The 15,974-nt window shown below is 32.2% G+C and overlaps 1 protein-coding gene across 1 annotated transcript; it reads right to left on the bottom strand.

The window, feature by feature from the left end:
* Positions 1-2,553: 2,553 nt before the first annotated feature.
* Positions 2,554-15,560, bottom strand: LOC127711553 (uncharacterized). The gene is made up of 7 exons (XM_052217640.1): positions 15,439-15,560; positions 12,827-13,265; positions 11,859-11,921; positions 10,799-11,020; positions 9,601-9,729; positions 6,877-7,014; positions 2,554-6,197 (listed from the first exon to the last, which is right to left on the bottom strand). The coding sequence occupies exons 2-7, from the start codon at positions 13,234-13,236 to the stop codon at positions 6,122-6,124; spliced, it is 1,038 nt and encodes a 345-aa protein (XP_052073600.1). The 5' UTR covers positions 13,237-13,265; positions 15,439-15,560; the 3' UTR covers positions 2,554-6,121.
* Positions 15,561-15,974: the final 414 nt, after the last annotated feature.

The raw sequence follows: 15,974 nt of genomic DNA on the forward strand, positions 1-15,974 counted from the left end.
GTCGTTAGAAAAAAAATATGGTCAGGACTAGGTTGTATAAAGACAACAAAAAGAAGAAATTCTACTAAAATGAGGTGCTGACTTTGAAGATGAGACAATTCATCACAATATATATCAAGTTTTGAGCTTCATAGGACCAAAAGATGGTTGGTATATTAATTACTTAGACAAGATCTGCAGATGAAATTCTCAGTTGTGTCTTCTTATATGAGTAAATGCCCTTAAAGGTTGCACTTTGTAAATACAGCTGTTTCACAAACCACGCCTCTATTGGGGAGATATATAATATTCATAGTTATTTTGTTTTGTTTACATACTGGTTCCCAGATATGATCTCTATGTTTCATCTCATAGAGACATAACTTGGGAATGTTACCAGAATAAAAGCACATGGTAGCGGCAAAAATTGAATTCTGAGGAAGACCTAAAGTAAAGGGAGGGGTAGTACAGAATTTTATTATAAGTTTAAACTCTTAGGGGCATATAAATGTTGAAAAAGGCCACACAGCCCTATATTTTGACCTTTGAATAAAATAGTACTGCATATCAACTTTCCATTCTAGGATATAATTTTTTAGGAAACTTCATAGTAAAAGTGGCAGAGTTTTAGCCGCAAAGGGAGTTCCTATGGGAAATTGCATTGTCTATATTTACAGAAGAGCAACCTATATGACGATTATCATCCAGTTTTAAGTTTTGTGAAAAAACTATAGAAGATAGATACTGTGAACAGAATTAAATGATAGCAATACAGGTTCAACAAAAAAAAAGATTTTAATCATGAATTATATTCTATTGTACAATGTTTAAGAGTGTCCATTATTGAAGATTCATATACACCTAGGTGAGTTATTTTTTAACCTGTTTTTTTTTTACCGAAATCATATTATTGATTTAGGGTTGGCCAGCTCCATTTGTTTCAGTGCAATGACTTAGGAACTGTTCAACGAATAATTTTCAGACTTAACCAGTTGTTACTTACTAATGTCATAATTGAGGTCAAGTTTGTAATACTCACTCTGACTGTTTTCCATTTTTTTGTTCAGGAGATATGGTCCAGTCAACTGCAGGATTGTTCCAATAATGCAGTTGTTTATATTAATATTGCTTCATCACAAAATATATCAAGATTTGAGATTGATAGTACCAATGGATAGTTGGTATATGTCTTATAGGAGTTATTGCCCTTAAATGACGATTTGTATCTTTTAAAACATATCAAGTATTGAACTTCATAGGACCAAAGGATGGTTGGTATATTGATGCAATCCATGGCATCTACTCAAGATTCTGGAAAGTTGTATTTTAATACCACCATTTCTGTAGTTACAAAAAACAGGAACATAAATTACACAACACCTTTAGTTTTTATGAAGTTATAAAAATATTTACTCTGATGACAAAAATCTGTATGCAATTAAATAGATCATAATAATATTCAAACTCAACTACTGCATACTCAATATATTAAATAAGATATTTAAAAAAAACAAATCCCATTAGCTCAAATGCAGATGACATAAACATTAAACACAGGTATTGTCAGCTCAGGAGTATGGGCTCCAGTACTGACATTATTTATATCACATTTTTTCAAAACATTCTGTTGATAATTTAAGAAATTAATAGGAAACTTAAGGCTCCAACTCCCTCAGACAAGTTGACCTTAGATGAATCTTTAATTATGAATTTGGTGATGTCTAAGGGTTAGATAAAGAGTCAATTACCAATCCGCTATTACATGATGCCTTCGAACCAACATATTTTATAGGAGTAACATGATGGGTGTCACATGTGGAGCAGGATTTTCTTACCATTTCAGAGTACCTGAGATCACCCCCCGTTCTTGTTGAGGTTGGTGTTGCTCACTCTTTAGATTTCAATAATGTATTTTTTTGTACTGTTGTTTATCTGTTGGTCATTTTCTTTTTTAGTCATGTCATTGTCAGTTTATTTGGACTTTTGAGTTTGAATCTCCCTTTCGTATCTTTCACCTCTCTTTTGCTATTCTTTTTAGTCACTTTTAATTATTTATCTCCACATGTTTCTAAGTATTTAAACATCTCTGACTTTTAAATGTATGGGTTTGAGCATTCCTGATGAATGTAAATCAAGAAAACAGCTGTAGACGCATGAAATTCATAAAGTAATATTGTAATGCAAGGTTCTGTGGATACATTTATTTTTTAAGGGTACCAGTTTTCATGGATTGATGAAAAAAATTGTTTGTGGATTCTTGATTGTGTGGTTTTCCACATAAGCCTGTATGACATTTTTATACATTTTTTTTTGTACTTCATATAATATCTAAATTTGTACATTAGGTCTAACCACAAAATCCAGGTAAATTCTTGCCAAACCAATAACTATGAATACACAGTATTGTTTCAAAAAGTATTTTACACCTTCTAAATACACAATTTCTATACTTACATGTAAATGTGTACTAAATGTATACCTTTCATTAAAGATCATTCAGCACTACTCTGAATCCTAATTTAACTCAATCAAGATATAAATTATACAAATCTAAAAATTCAATAACAAAACTGCTTACTTTAAATATCTTTTATTTTCATTTTCTTATTGCTGTACAACAATAAAACATTTCTAAACAATGAAAAGTCATGTTTCATTTACAAATGGGTCTGGTTACTTGAACTGGTTGTTCCTTATAATTTATGAGGATATTAATTTCACTTGAAAGTGCATGACTTAAATGACTAGTGATTTCTATAGTCTAAGAAATATGACAAAATGATCATAATTATACAACAAAGTTTAATGGAAAAAGAAAAGACACTGTGTATTAGTTCATTATATAAAATCATTAGGTGCACATAAAAAGACTAAAAGCAAATTTAAAAGAATAGGGCTTTTTATGAGTGTCTGCATGGGGGTCCTAAATTCTGTATTCTTTAAATTTTTAAGCTATTTTTCTCTATTCTTTATTAGTTTTGTCCATTTTTCTTGTCTTTATATTTTAGCACCCCAATTTATACACATGAAAAGACTTAAAGCAAATGTAAAAGAACAGCGCTTTTATGAGTGTCTGCATGGGGGTCCTAAATTCTGTATTCTTTATTTTTTTGGCCTGTTTTTCTCTATTCTTTATTTTTTAGCCCATTTTGATGTAGTATTGGCCTATTATTCTACATTCTGTAAATCCCATCCAGACCCTCTTTTTTTTGCTGTTATATCTAAGAGTCATAGTGAGGTCTTCAACATGGAGCAAAAACTCTCACTATTAAAGTGCTCTGCAAGATGTCAATCAAGCTAAACTTGCAAAAAAAATACCCTATACAAAGTTTAATACAGTTTTCCCTGTTCCCCTCAAGTTTCTGGAATTACCTTGGTCATGTATCTTTCAGACCAAAATTGAGTTATGAGTCACTAAATTACCTTTTTTAAAATAGATTGTTCCAGTAATATAAGGTATTTAAGTCGAGCCAATCAGGATGAAATTTATGCAGTAATATTTGGGAATTAAGTTCAATATTCAAAGATCTTTGATTAATTGGTTTAAGTACAATGTTTTATCAAGATCTAAGCTGTTATATATATAACAGTGTTGCTCTATTACTAGTTTATAACTTTTGTTAGCCTTACTGTAAATTCAGAAAATTTTATAAAGGAAAATCACTACTGAAGTTATGAATGCAAGTTTTTATTAAAGCGAACCTAGGCCTGATACTGTCACATTTTTCTAATTAAAAAAAAACATGGCAACAATTTCTGAATTAACAGTACTTTTTTAACAGCCTTGATAAATATGATAAACTTCTTGTTATTGAAATGATAATTTGTTCACACCGTGGCTGGATATCTTTTAGTATAAATGCTTTTTGAATAAGGGCTATTCCACAATAATTTGTATAGGGGTTGGAAAGCACCAAATATTAATAACTATGGGGTAGTGAGTTTCAAAACAAAGGAAGTAGTATAACTTATCTGCAAGATTTCTTTTAGCTATAAACATATTATCGAAATGGAAAGGACAGTGTAAAATAAGAGATTTTGCAAGACTATTAAAAAATTCTCCTGTGAAGAAATGGGATGCAATGAAATTTCAAAAAGATTGAAACTCACGAATGTTATGATATCAAAATATTTTTATGATGATATTAGCAGGACCTACACATTATCTTTTAAAACTGGGGTTTTGGCTACAAAAGAGGGTCATATAGACAGTTGACCTGATGACCAACAGGCGTATGTGTGGGGCAATCAGCTGTCAGTTTATTCAGCCATTATTGTCTGAATGAAAGTTAAATTATGTAAAGAAATGGAAGCCATAAATTAATAAACAATTTTGATTTGTTAATTGCTAATTGTGACCAGTGTAAGCCAGTATTGAAGCTTTTGAATCATGTCACAAATGCATCCATGCTGTATGACAATATTTGTTTTCTGTGCTAAAAATGTGGCCAGATAAAATATAAAATCACAACATTGGCAAAGCCCCAGTCAAAATGCTATAGTAAATTTATAATCAATGAGCAGACAGGTATGAAATTTGATTATGGTATTCAATGTTGATTTCATATCTTATCACAACTAATGATATTTAATGCCCGCCCACCATCTATATACACTAATACATATCAATATAAAATTTATAAACATTGTTCTTTTGTTCAATTATCTCAAAGTATATATTCTGACACATAAACATCTTAAAATATCTGAACAATACCACTACTGATGGTCATACCTCAGGGTGTTCTAAATGATATATAACAAAATACTGTCAATTCACTAATAGGGCTGTTCTATAAATACATATATGGGACACAAGGAAGACAATTTGAAATTGCAACTTTGGGTGGATGTGAAATACATGTATTATCAGTCAGGGGCGTTCCTTAAACAAGTTGATTTTTTTCATTACTTATATAGGTCATTTTTGTATCAAAAAATTATTAAATGACTCCATGGAATTATTCTAAATTTCAAAAGAAGCATGGACTAAATGTACTTTTTATGAATTTTTACATCATTTTATTACATAAAATTAAGAATTCATTAAATTTGAGAGGATTATAGAGGTAATGGGTTATTTAAAGATACTGGCAAAAATATTACTTGTATAAGTTATTCCATACATCTTTGAAAGACTGAGTGATTACAATTATTCAAGGAACATATGTAATTGTTTTTGGGTAACAAATTATAAATAACTCCAAGTCTTCATCAAATCACAAGTTTCCATCTATTTATATCTGTCTACCTTCAAGATTTTTAAGGAAAATGATATTTCAATAGTCCCAAGAGACCAATCTTTGACCCAGAAGCATGGCTGTCAGAAAGGCAATTAGTGTTTCAGGAAGATTAGTTTTTATATTTCATGGGAAAAATAACCAGATGTCTGTGAAAATATGTTAAAGCTCTGTATGAATGGACACCTACATATATAAAAATATTTTTTACAAAAGTTACCTATATAAGTAATTTTTAAAATAGTTTTCTGTAGAGAACCTTAAAACATAAAGTATTCATTTGGTCTTATTAAATTTCTTTGATATCTATCATTGAGTTCATCCCAACAAGTAAGGGAGCAGTTCTTGCCATTAACATTTGGTTTCCTACATATGTCTGATTATTTCTTCTAGTTACTGTTTTGGAATAACTCATTAAACAAGTTTTCACTGCCATCCTGTGTGTATGGCAAGATTTTTCTTGTCGAGAACAATTCCCTTACGAGTGTAGGAATCAGTTGGGGGTGTAGAGGGTCAAAGCTATTTTCAACATTTGACACTCTTACGACCCCTTTCAATAAAATCTGAATCTGTCCCTGCTCAAAATGAACTATGACCTACAGTAGTATTATAATTCCAATACTGTGGATTCAGTAATTTTATAAGGTACTAATTTCCATGGATTGAGGAAATCTTGCATTTTCTTGGATATTTGATTTCATGGTTTTGCCAAAGTCTGCATACAACGCAATAGAAAATTTGTAAATCGTTGAACAATAATTGGGGTTCACGTGTACCCACGAAATCCTCAAAAATTAGTATCCCACGAATATTAAAGAATCCTCAGTATGTTAAGGTTTTTCTATCTAATAAGGGTAAAATAAGTCAGCTGTTGATTGCAGTCACTAAAGACTAGACATGTTTCACAAGTCCATATAATCGTCATATGTTTCCAAACTACTTTCTGCTTCCATATCTTTTGATGAATTGCTATCTACACTATAAAAATAAAAGACATTTGTCATGAACCTTATAAGCTAAAAAATCCAAAACAAGACAGATATATAAATTTTGAAACTTAAATCACAATTTTTCAGTAGTTTTTTGTAAATATTGGGTTCTTTTGGTGACAGTGTTATAAATACTGGTATTTTTCAGTTTCTAGTACATGTGTAATAAAATATTATGTAGAGAAAACTTTGGAAACTATGCTCCAATGATCATTTTGTTACTTGATGATCAGTGGACATTCAGGAAACTTATATACAAATCAACTGATTGCTATTCTACTATGTTATTATTCCTGCTTTAGTGATCTTAAGTATATAACCCCCATAAATTAACCAAAGAAAAGGTAAGCTTTGCACTAAGCAAAAAATTAATATCCTGACATAATCCAAATTTTGAGTTACGGAATATCTATATCACAGATGACCACAGATTATTTCCAATTGTCATAATCACAATCCTGTCCTTTTTTCCTCTATTGTGACATCACCAAATGAGACTAATTACCCAATTTGTACTTAACACAGGCATCTTGATGGGTGCCACTAGTGCCGCAGGATCTGTTTACTCTCTCTGACGCACCTGATATTCCCCAATATTTGTTGGGTTTCCTGTTGCTCAGTCTTTTTTTCTAGGTAATGTCTTGTGGAAAATGTATTACTTAACATACCTAATCTGAAGAGGTGGTGACAATAATGATTGATGTGATGATGTTGTGACTGGTGTACTAGATGTTTCTTTGATTACAGATTCTGTAGTAAAACCACCAGGACTCTTCCATAGCACAACCTCCATACACGGCTTGTGACTGCAAATCATTAAATTATAACCATTTGGTTTATGGAACGAGACAATGTTTGAATCATATATATTTCAATGACAAAACTTAGTATTTAGCTGTTAAAAAGTAAAAATAAAACTCTATATTTTACATTGGTATGTACCTGTATATTTATTTTTAGAATAGACCTCTATTTGTGAAGTAATGAGGATACCATATACCCAAAAGCCATTGCTTTGGTATTTGCATGATTTTAATATATTTATTTCTAGTTGTAAATTTCCAGTTCATATATCTTTCTGTAAATGATAAGAGACTAATTATGCTGTTCTATTTACAGATATGCCATCACTTTCTATTCATACAATTTTTTTCTTGCAAATGAAATAATTTTTGGGGTTCTAGAGATTCTTGGCTGCTATTTGTTTAACTGTAACACTAGTGCACTTTACATCAAATTATTTAAAAAAAAATGTTTGTGGTAAAACACAGTAGGATTTCAGGTTATATTTGGCAATACTTCATGTACATTCTGATATTTAAAGGGGCATTAGCTGTCAAATTCATGTTCCCTGATTTGACTCAAGTTCTTATATTTGATGTATAACATACTAAAACCTAAATCCAAATAACAATAAAATGCTTCGCTGGGGCGCAGCTTGATACGACCGCAGAGGTCGAACCCTGAACAGTTGGGGCAAGTATGGACACAACATTCAAGCTTGATACAGCACTGAATTTGGATTGTAATTAAATATTTGACACAGCATAGGTTTCTGACACAGAATGAAAGTGGTCTAAGAACTTAAAAAAATTTAATTTACCTATTCAAACCATATCATTATTATTTGCTTCTATATATAAATCAGAAATAACCAATTTAAAATGGAAAATTCTAAAGAAAAAAAAGGAAAAAAAAATCCCTCCCCAAATTTTTTGAACCCCCTTATGATTCACCACCCCCAAACTCAACCCCAGCCTTCCCTTTGTGGTATGGTACCTTGCAGTACAATTTCAGAGAGATCCATACACTTGAACACAAATTATTGTCTGGAAACTAGAAAAATGCTTATTTTTGGCCCCTTTTTGGCCCCTTCTTCCTAAGCTTTTTGGTCAGTTATCCCCAAACTCAATTCCAGCTTTCCCTTTGTGATATGGAACCTTGTAGTACAATTTCATAAAAATCCATACTCTTACACACAAGTTATTGTCATGAAACTAGAAAAATGCTTGTTTTTTGCCCCTTTTTGGCCCCTAATTCCTAAAATTTGGAGGCAATTACCCCCAAAATCAATCCCAGCATTCCCTTTGTGATATGGAACCTTGTGGTACAATGTCAGAGAGATCCATACACTAACACACAAGTTATTGTCATGAAACTAGAAAAATGCTTGTTTTTTGCCCTTTTTTGGCCCCTAATTCCTAAAATTTGGAGGCAATTACCCCCAAAATCAATCCCTGCATTCCCTTTGTGATGTGGAACCTTGTGGTACAATGTCAGAGAGATCCATACATTTACACACAAGTTATTGTCATGAAACTAGAAAAATGCTTGTTTTTTGCCCCTTTTTAGCCCCTAATTCCTAAAATTTGGAGGCAATTACCCCCAAAATCAATCCCAGCATTCCCTTTGTGATATGGAACCTTGTGGTACAATGTCAGAGAGATCCATACACTTACACACAAGTTATGTCTGGAAGTTACAAAAATGCTTATTTTTGGCCCCTTTTTAGCCCCTAATTCCTTAACTGTTGGTACCATAACCCCCAAAATCAATCCCCACCTTCCTTTTGTGGTATTGAACCTTATGGTAAAATTTCATTGAGATCCATTCACTTAAACTAAAGTTAGAGTGCGAAAAACTAATGTGTCTTCGGACGACGACGACGCCAACGTCATACCAATATACGACCACAAAATTTTTTTTGCGGTCGTATAAAAAGTCTAAAATAAACAATTTACAATGCATGGGCTCGATAATATGTATCAACATTGTATGTGTATTTTAGTCTAGATGCCTTCTAATTAACTATCGAGGTGACCTCCAAAGAGTACTGACGGTCATATTACCCGATTTAAACATAAAAATAGATAGCGAACTCAAGCAATTGGTTTTTTCTAGGTCTGTTTGATTTCATATTATAGGTTAAAAATATAATTATGTTTATCATCGTTTTAACCTGTATAAGAATGAGATTTTGCTGATCGAATCAGACAATCAAATGGTTTACCCTTGTTTCACTTTCAATGTTGACATTATTTTCCTTTTAATAACTGAACACGCCTCATTCATGCGTAATCCATTTCTAGCTAAGGGGTTAAATTGAAGGTCATATGAATACGGATTGCAAGTGAATAATTCATCATCAATGTTTCTTAGCTTATTATGACAAAATTGAACCAAACTGGCTGTTAAAAGCAAATTATTATTTCACTATTTTACTTTCATTAATGATTGAACAAAACAAATCATATTTCATTTTTTTTTTATATCTCGTAGCTAATGCCCCTTTAAAGACTTTTTTTTCAGATTAAAAATGATCCCTTTACTGTGACTTACAAATTACTAGTGTTTTCAGTGGTATAAGAGGAGGTTGTGACCCTGTGACTTACAAATTATCTAGTATTTTCTGTGGTATAAGAGGTTGTGACTCCAGGATATTTTTTGCTATACTTTCTGTTATATGAACTTTCACTCCATCATCATCTGGAAGATCATCGTCTTCTGATTCTGAATTTAATCTGAAATTTGCAAAATTAAAAGTATAAATACATGTATAAAATCAATACAAACAAAACAACTTGAATTAAGATGACATATATCAATCTGTAATTTGTTTACATTATCCAGCATCTGCACGATCTGGGTTCTTAATTAGGAGCCTGTTGGTCAGTGGTTGTCGTTTGTGAGTGTGGTGTTTCTCATTTCTTGTTTATATAGATTAGACCGTTGGTTTTCCTGTTTGAATTTTTTTACACTAGTCATTTTGGGGCCCTTTATGGCTTGCTGTTTGGTTTAAGCAAGGCTCCGTGTTGAAGGCCGTACTTTGACCTATAATTGTTGACTTTTTATACATCGTGACTTGGATCATTGGCACTCATACCACATCTTCTTATAAATATTCTTAATGCATAGATGTAGTATTATTGACATCTAGCATTTGTAGCACAGAAGTCATCTCAAAACAGATGTTAGAAGGCCTGACAATAATTTTGAGACAAAGAACAGCAATATAAGTGATGTTCCTTTGTTTTGGGTTTTGTCAAGTGTGTGTAGAGGTTTTGTGTTTGAATTTTTAAACTTTATACCCCAATTAAAATCTTTTTGGCATTGCCTTATGGGACAACCGAAAATGCTTGAAAGTCGATTTCACAAAACAAACTTCATTGTATATATAAATACATGTAATTGCTGCATTAAATTTTATCTTTAAAAAAAAACTTATGAAAAGTTTCTTGAAAGATCTTTATTTATTCATCATACAATCATATAAATTGTGGTTTCCATATAAATGGGAAAATCAATTTTACCTTTTGTAGGTAATGTAAATTCAGAAATTTTTGCAATGTTTTTATCATTGTGATAATTGTCACAAGAAAGAGTAAAACAAAAAGTAAAATCTGAAAATAAAAATTTTTGTAAGCAGCATTTCTTGAAATCGCGATAATTGATCTTGCATTTTTTAAATTGTTCAATATTCACCATAATAAATGCACGCAAACATTTCTGAATTTACGATATCTGGAGAGAATTAAAACAGATGTTCTCTCCCAAAAGAATATTAAAAAGAATAGTGCTTCTTTTCTTGACCTGTTTTCTATTTCCCTGAATCTTTCCCATCCCCCAGACATTGTTGAACAAGTTGTACTGGATGTAGCCATGTCAGTTAAGTCATAGTCTAGAGCTGGTTGGAACTGGTACTCTGTTTTTTCACAACTACTAGGGGAACCATTATTCATTAGAGATAACCCTTCCATTCTGGCAACCATTTTCTCAGCTGTAACTCTACATTTTGAATTTGGAGCTTCCTTTCTGAAATGAAATGTAAAAATTGAGAATGGAAATGGGGAATATGTCAAAGAGACAACAACCCGACCAAAGAGTAGACAACAGCCGAAGGCCACAAATGGGTCTTCAACGCAGTGAGAAAATCCAGCACCCAGAGGTGGTCCTCAGCTGGCCCCTAAATAAAATTGTGTACTAGTTCAGTGAAAATGGACGTCATACTAAACTCCAAAACATATAAATGAACTAAAATTAAAAAAACATACAAGACTTACAAAGGCCAGAGGCTCCTGACTTGGGACAGGCGCAAAAATGTGGCGGGGTTAAACATGTTTTGTGAGATCTCAACCCTCCCCCTATACCTCTAGTCAATGTAGAATACAGAAACTCATAGCAATAAGCACAGTAAAACTCAGTTTAAAAGAAGTCCGACTCCGATGTCAGAATAGGTAACAAAAGAAACTTTTTGCCAAAAATTAAATCCATTTGTCAGTAAAATATGGAAATGTTTTGTTTTTAAAATTGAACCTTTTTCATTCAGATGCTGTTTTTTTTTAACTAGAAAAAGCATCTGTCCAACTTGTGTAACACTTCATGAAGGTTTGACAAAGTTATTGATGTCAAAAATTTAATTCCTGACAATGTAAATGTTAACTGCAAAAATAGCAAAATCAGTATAAACTGATAAAAAAATCCTTATTTTTCATCATACCACACTAATAAATTATATCACTAGGTTTTATCTACATGTTAAAAGCTTGTTTAAACAACTTTTTTGGCCTATGACAATCCTGTTTTTTGCATGGACATATTCACAACTTCTAATTTAACATTTTTTTTACAGACGCTTGTAATAAGAACTTACTCTATATCTATTGAGTGCCGACGTTTTGGTCGATTTGGTGTGGTACTGCATGATGGTATACTACTACAATAAAAATCAGAATAAAAATATGTTTGAATATACATAGTAACTACTATAAAAAAAAACATCAAATATACACACATTGTTTTTTTGTTAAGGACATTATAAACTTGAAAGGGTATAAAGAAAAATCTGTGTCAATAGATATCATACTCATGCTTGTACATGATTGTAACATGCACATTTCTGTTGTTCAGCTATTGTATAATAGTATATTTGTTGTTCATGTTGTTTATGCCTCTTGTTACAGTATATGCTATCAGACATGCCAGAGTGTAAGATAAAATATTGAATCTCTTGATATTGATAGATCCCATGTTAACCATGCATGGCAACATTCAGAATGCATCCATAAAAAATAACAAGTCTTAGGATTCTAAAGGACTACCATGACCAATACTTGTTGTAAGCAACTTTAACTTTATTTGAGTTGTCTTTCCTCACATTCTTTTAAATTACATAACCTATAAACTATAAATAATGCAGCATAATATTTGCTTTAGCTCAGTATCTTAGATACATTGAATTTTATTGCTTTCTGCTTATCTGCAAGTAATCTATTCTGTCTTTCTGACAATTTAATAATATTGTCTAGAATAAAAGAAAAAAAGACTTTGTTCATTTCAATATTGCTAAGGATTGATTTGGTTTGCTATCTCTTTAACATATACCATGTATACCCAGCATTTCCTTTTGTCATATTAAAAGTCAAGAATCAACAGTTTGTACTTTTTCATTTTGAATTTGATATTTCTAGCCATGTTGAAAAGGTGGATCACACCAACTTCCAACCATGAGGTTCTACACAGTAATACCATGAATAGCTCTTTCTTAAAAGTCCACATTCTATTAATATTAGACCATGTAAGGAAGGCAACTGTACTAGTTTTAATTCCTTAAGACAATACCTGTAAATACTAAATGAAGGTACAGACATGGTAGGTATGGCTGTAAATGTAGTTATTCCAAAGTTAGTAGTGGGTGCTGTCCAATTTTCTGTCCATGGCATCTGATTAGGTACTGAATGTTGCCATGAAGCCCCAAATCCAGGCACCATACCCTGCTGACTAATTGGGATAGAATAGAGTCCTCTTGGTTGGTGGGTGTGGCCTACTTGGCCTAAGGTATATGAACTGGCCCGGGTTGGGACAGCAAAGGTGAATTGAGCTCCCTGATTGGTTGTTGGCAGTCGACATCTCTGTAAGTATCCATTGTTTCCTTGGTTACTAAACTGTCCAATATCAGGCAGGTAGTTGTTGTTTGAGAACATATCAATTCCTGGGTTGTCAGTCATGTCAGACATTGTGTTGCATACCATTCTTATAACATTTCTTCTTTCCCATTGGTCTAAAGTAAAATGATTAAAAATTATCCTTCAATAGAAATTCATTAATTAATTGATTGATGGGTCACAAAAATATTTAACTTTGAAAAATTAAAAAATAACAGAAGCATAATTATAAATATTTAAACATATTATCTAATATGATATAAATCAACATGATCAATAGGAGTAATAATGTGAATTTATGTTTCACTAAATACTCTAACACACCACCATAATTTATAACATTGGCAACTGATCAATTTGTTTAACCATGTTAACCATAAAAATAAATCAACAGCTCCTATTCATGATACAAATTTCAATTTTTAAAAAACTAAATGAGATTGACATGATTTTCTGTTGATTTCTCAGAGAATGAATTCTTCTCATGTGTTTTTAAATCAATGTAAGCAGACAATAAATACAAGCAGGAGCAGACCTGTTAAAAGATACAGTAGAAAATAAACCATTGGTAGTTGTAGCAACATTCAATAAAAAGGGACTAATCAATCACTTGAAAGAATGAAAAACAAAAGAATATAAATGAGATGCAAAAAATATATTACCCTCCCCTCCCCAAATTTATGTAGAACCAGTTTATTGCGATATAGCAAGCACAGAACGTTTTATGAATCCCAAATAAAAATATTTGGACAGCTACTAATCAAGAAGGTCAAATGGCATGCACGCTCATTGTAATTTTATAGTTTTCAAGAACTCGACAAAAACACAGTCAAGTTTGCTAAAAAAGCAATGAGTGAATAAGAAAGAAAATAAAAGGGTGCAAACATTTTAGTTGGTAATGGTGTATAGAAATAGAAATTATTTATTAACCAATCATGGACCTTTGCATGTTTGAAATTTCATACAATGATTTCTTTTATGGCAATAAATACAAGCAATATGGACAAGGCAGACCTGAGCAGAACTTATAAAAGATAAAAATACAGTGCTAATTACAAATGATTAATTGACAATTTTACATTGACTAGGCTTTTAGGCATTTATACATATGTATACATGTAGCTATCGTATAGCAGTGGAATATATATATAACAAATGAATTATTGAAGTTATTTTCATAGGGCTGAATTAATATCAAATATGGGCTAGATCCACTTGGTACATGTATGTGTAACGGGAGAGCATGATTCATATTTCAAAATCACTTTGTCTCCACCATTTGCAATTTGTCCACCGGGACTTGAACCCAGGACCTCTGTGTTACAAGGCAGCGCATATACCGACTGAGCTAGGGAAGTACTTCTTTAGCTCAGTCGGTATATACGCTGCCTTGTAACACCGAGGTCCCGGGTTCGAGTCCCGGTGGAGACAAGCAATTTTTTAATGAAATTCATGCTCTCCGGTTACATTGGTGCCCAACTTAATAACCCACGGTAGTTGGAGAGGAATTCTAGCTAAGGTAATGTGTGTGAGAGTCATAATGGTATGATGACTCTTGAGGTGGGGGGGAAGTGTGACGGGATTGCTTCCCTTATTAAATGTGGTAGATACTTAGTCAGCCGTAAGCGGTTGAGCTAAGGAAGTACTTCTTTAGCTCAGTCGGTATACACGCTGCCTTGTAACAGAGAGATCCCTGGTTCGAGTCCCGGTGGAGACAAGCAATTTTGTAATGAAATTCATGCTCTCCGGTTACATTTGTAACGACTTTGGGATGGCACGATATCAAATCAACAACATAAGGTGGAACAAATACTCCAGTATACATGTAATATACTGTATTATAGCCAGAAATTTTAATCATGCTAATAACAAATTTTTATTGAATTGAATTGCTTGATTATTCGAGTCAATGTCATCGTCAATTATAATTTTAATATAATTAGTATAAAACCTGCCAAAGTCAGGATTTTTTATATAACTTTTAGTTAATTTAATAATTTTAAGAGTGTAACATAAAGGGACCCCATTCATGGCATTGGACAGTTGGAAATAAGCTGTATGGCTTTCATGGCCAATCCTGCTTAGTTATCAACAATTTTTTTTAGGATTTATGATTTTAGTATGTTTACATGTCTGCTATTGTTTTTTACTACTTTTGTAATGTTTTTACGTTGATATTTGATCATAAATTTATAGACCTATTGCGACACCTTTGGCTTTGCCTGCTTACAACGGTTCCGGGATTCATGTGGATTGGAAATAGTAAAAGATCCTGTAACAGATACTTACTGCTGTTAATGTCTTATGGTATTTAGTTTGAAAGGTTTTTCTGCGTCTGATAATCTTTAATTAGCACAAAATGCTTATTTTGCGAACAAAAAAAAAAGTAACAGGAAATGCAAAGGTGTACGATATTCTGCCATACACTTCGGACTAGACGTGTGTTAAAAACCGGAAATACCAGGTTGAAGGATATAACTTTGTTAATAATTAACTCCCTGGGACTGTTAGTATAATAGTCCCATTAAATCCTCTCCACAGCCACTTCTTTCCGATTCATTTTTTACCAATATATATTTATGTTATTGGTTAAAAAATTCAGAGACAAGTGCCTGTGATTCTCACCAGAGACCTGAGACTACTTTAACACATGTGTTATTATAGTAGTCTAAGCCAGAGACATATATATATATATATATAATTAATATATAATTCTGTACACCGCTTGAAAAGAAACTTTTTTTTGTATATATATATATATGGACATGAGGCTAAGCGATTGGTGCTGTAGTGTATCAAAGGTGTGAGTTCGAATCCCGTTGAGG

Source organism: Mytilus californianus, unplaced genomic scaffold (assembly GCF_021869535.1).
Source record: "Mytilus californianus isolate M0D057914Y unplaced genomic scaffold, xbMytCali1.0.p SCAF_8, whole genome shotgun sequence".
Taxonomy (NCBI): Eukaryota; Metazoa; Mollusca; class Bivalvia; order Mytilida; family Mytilidae; genus Mytilus; species Mytilus californianus.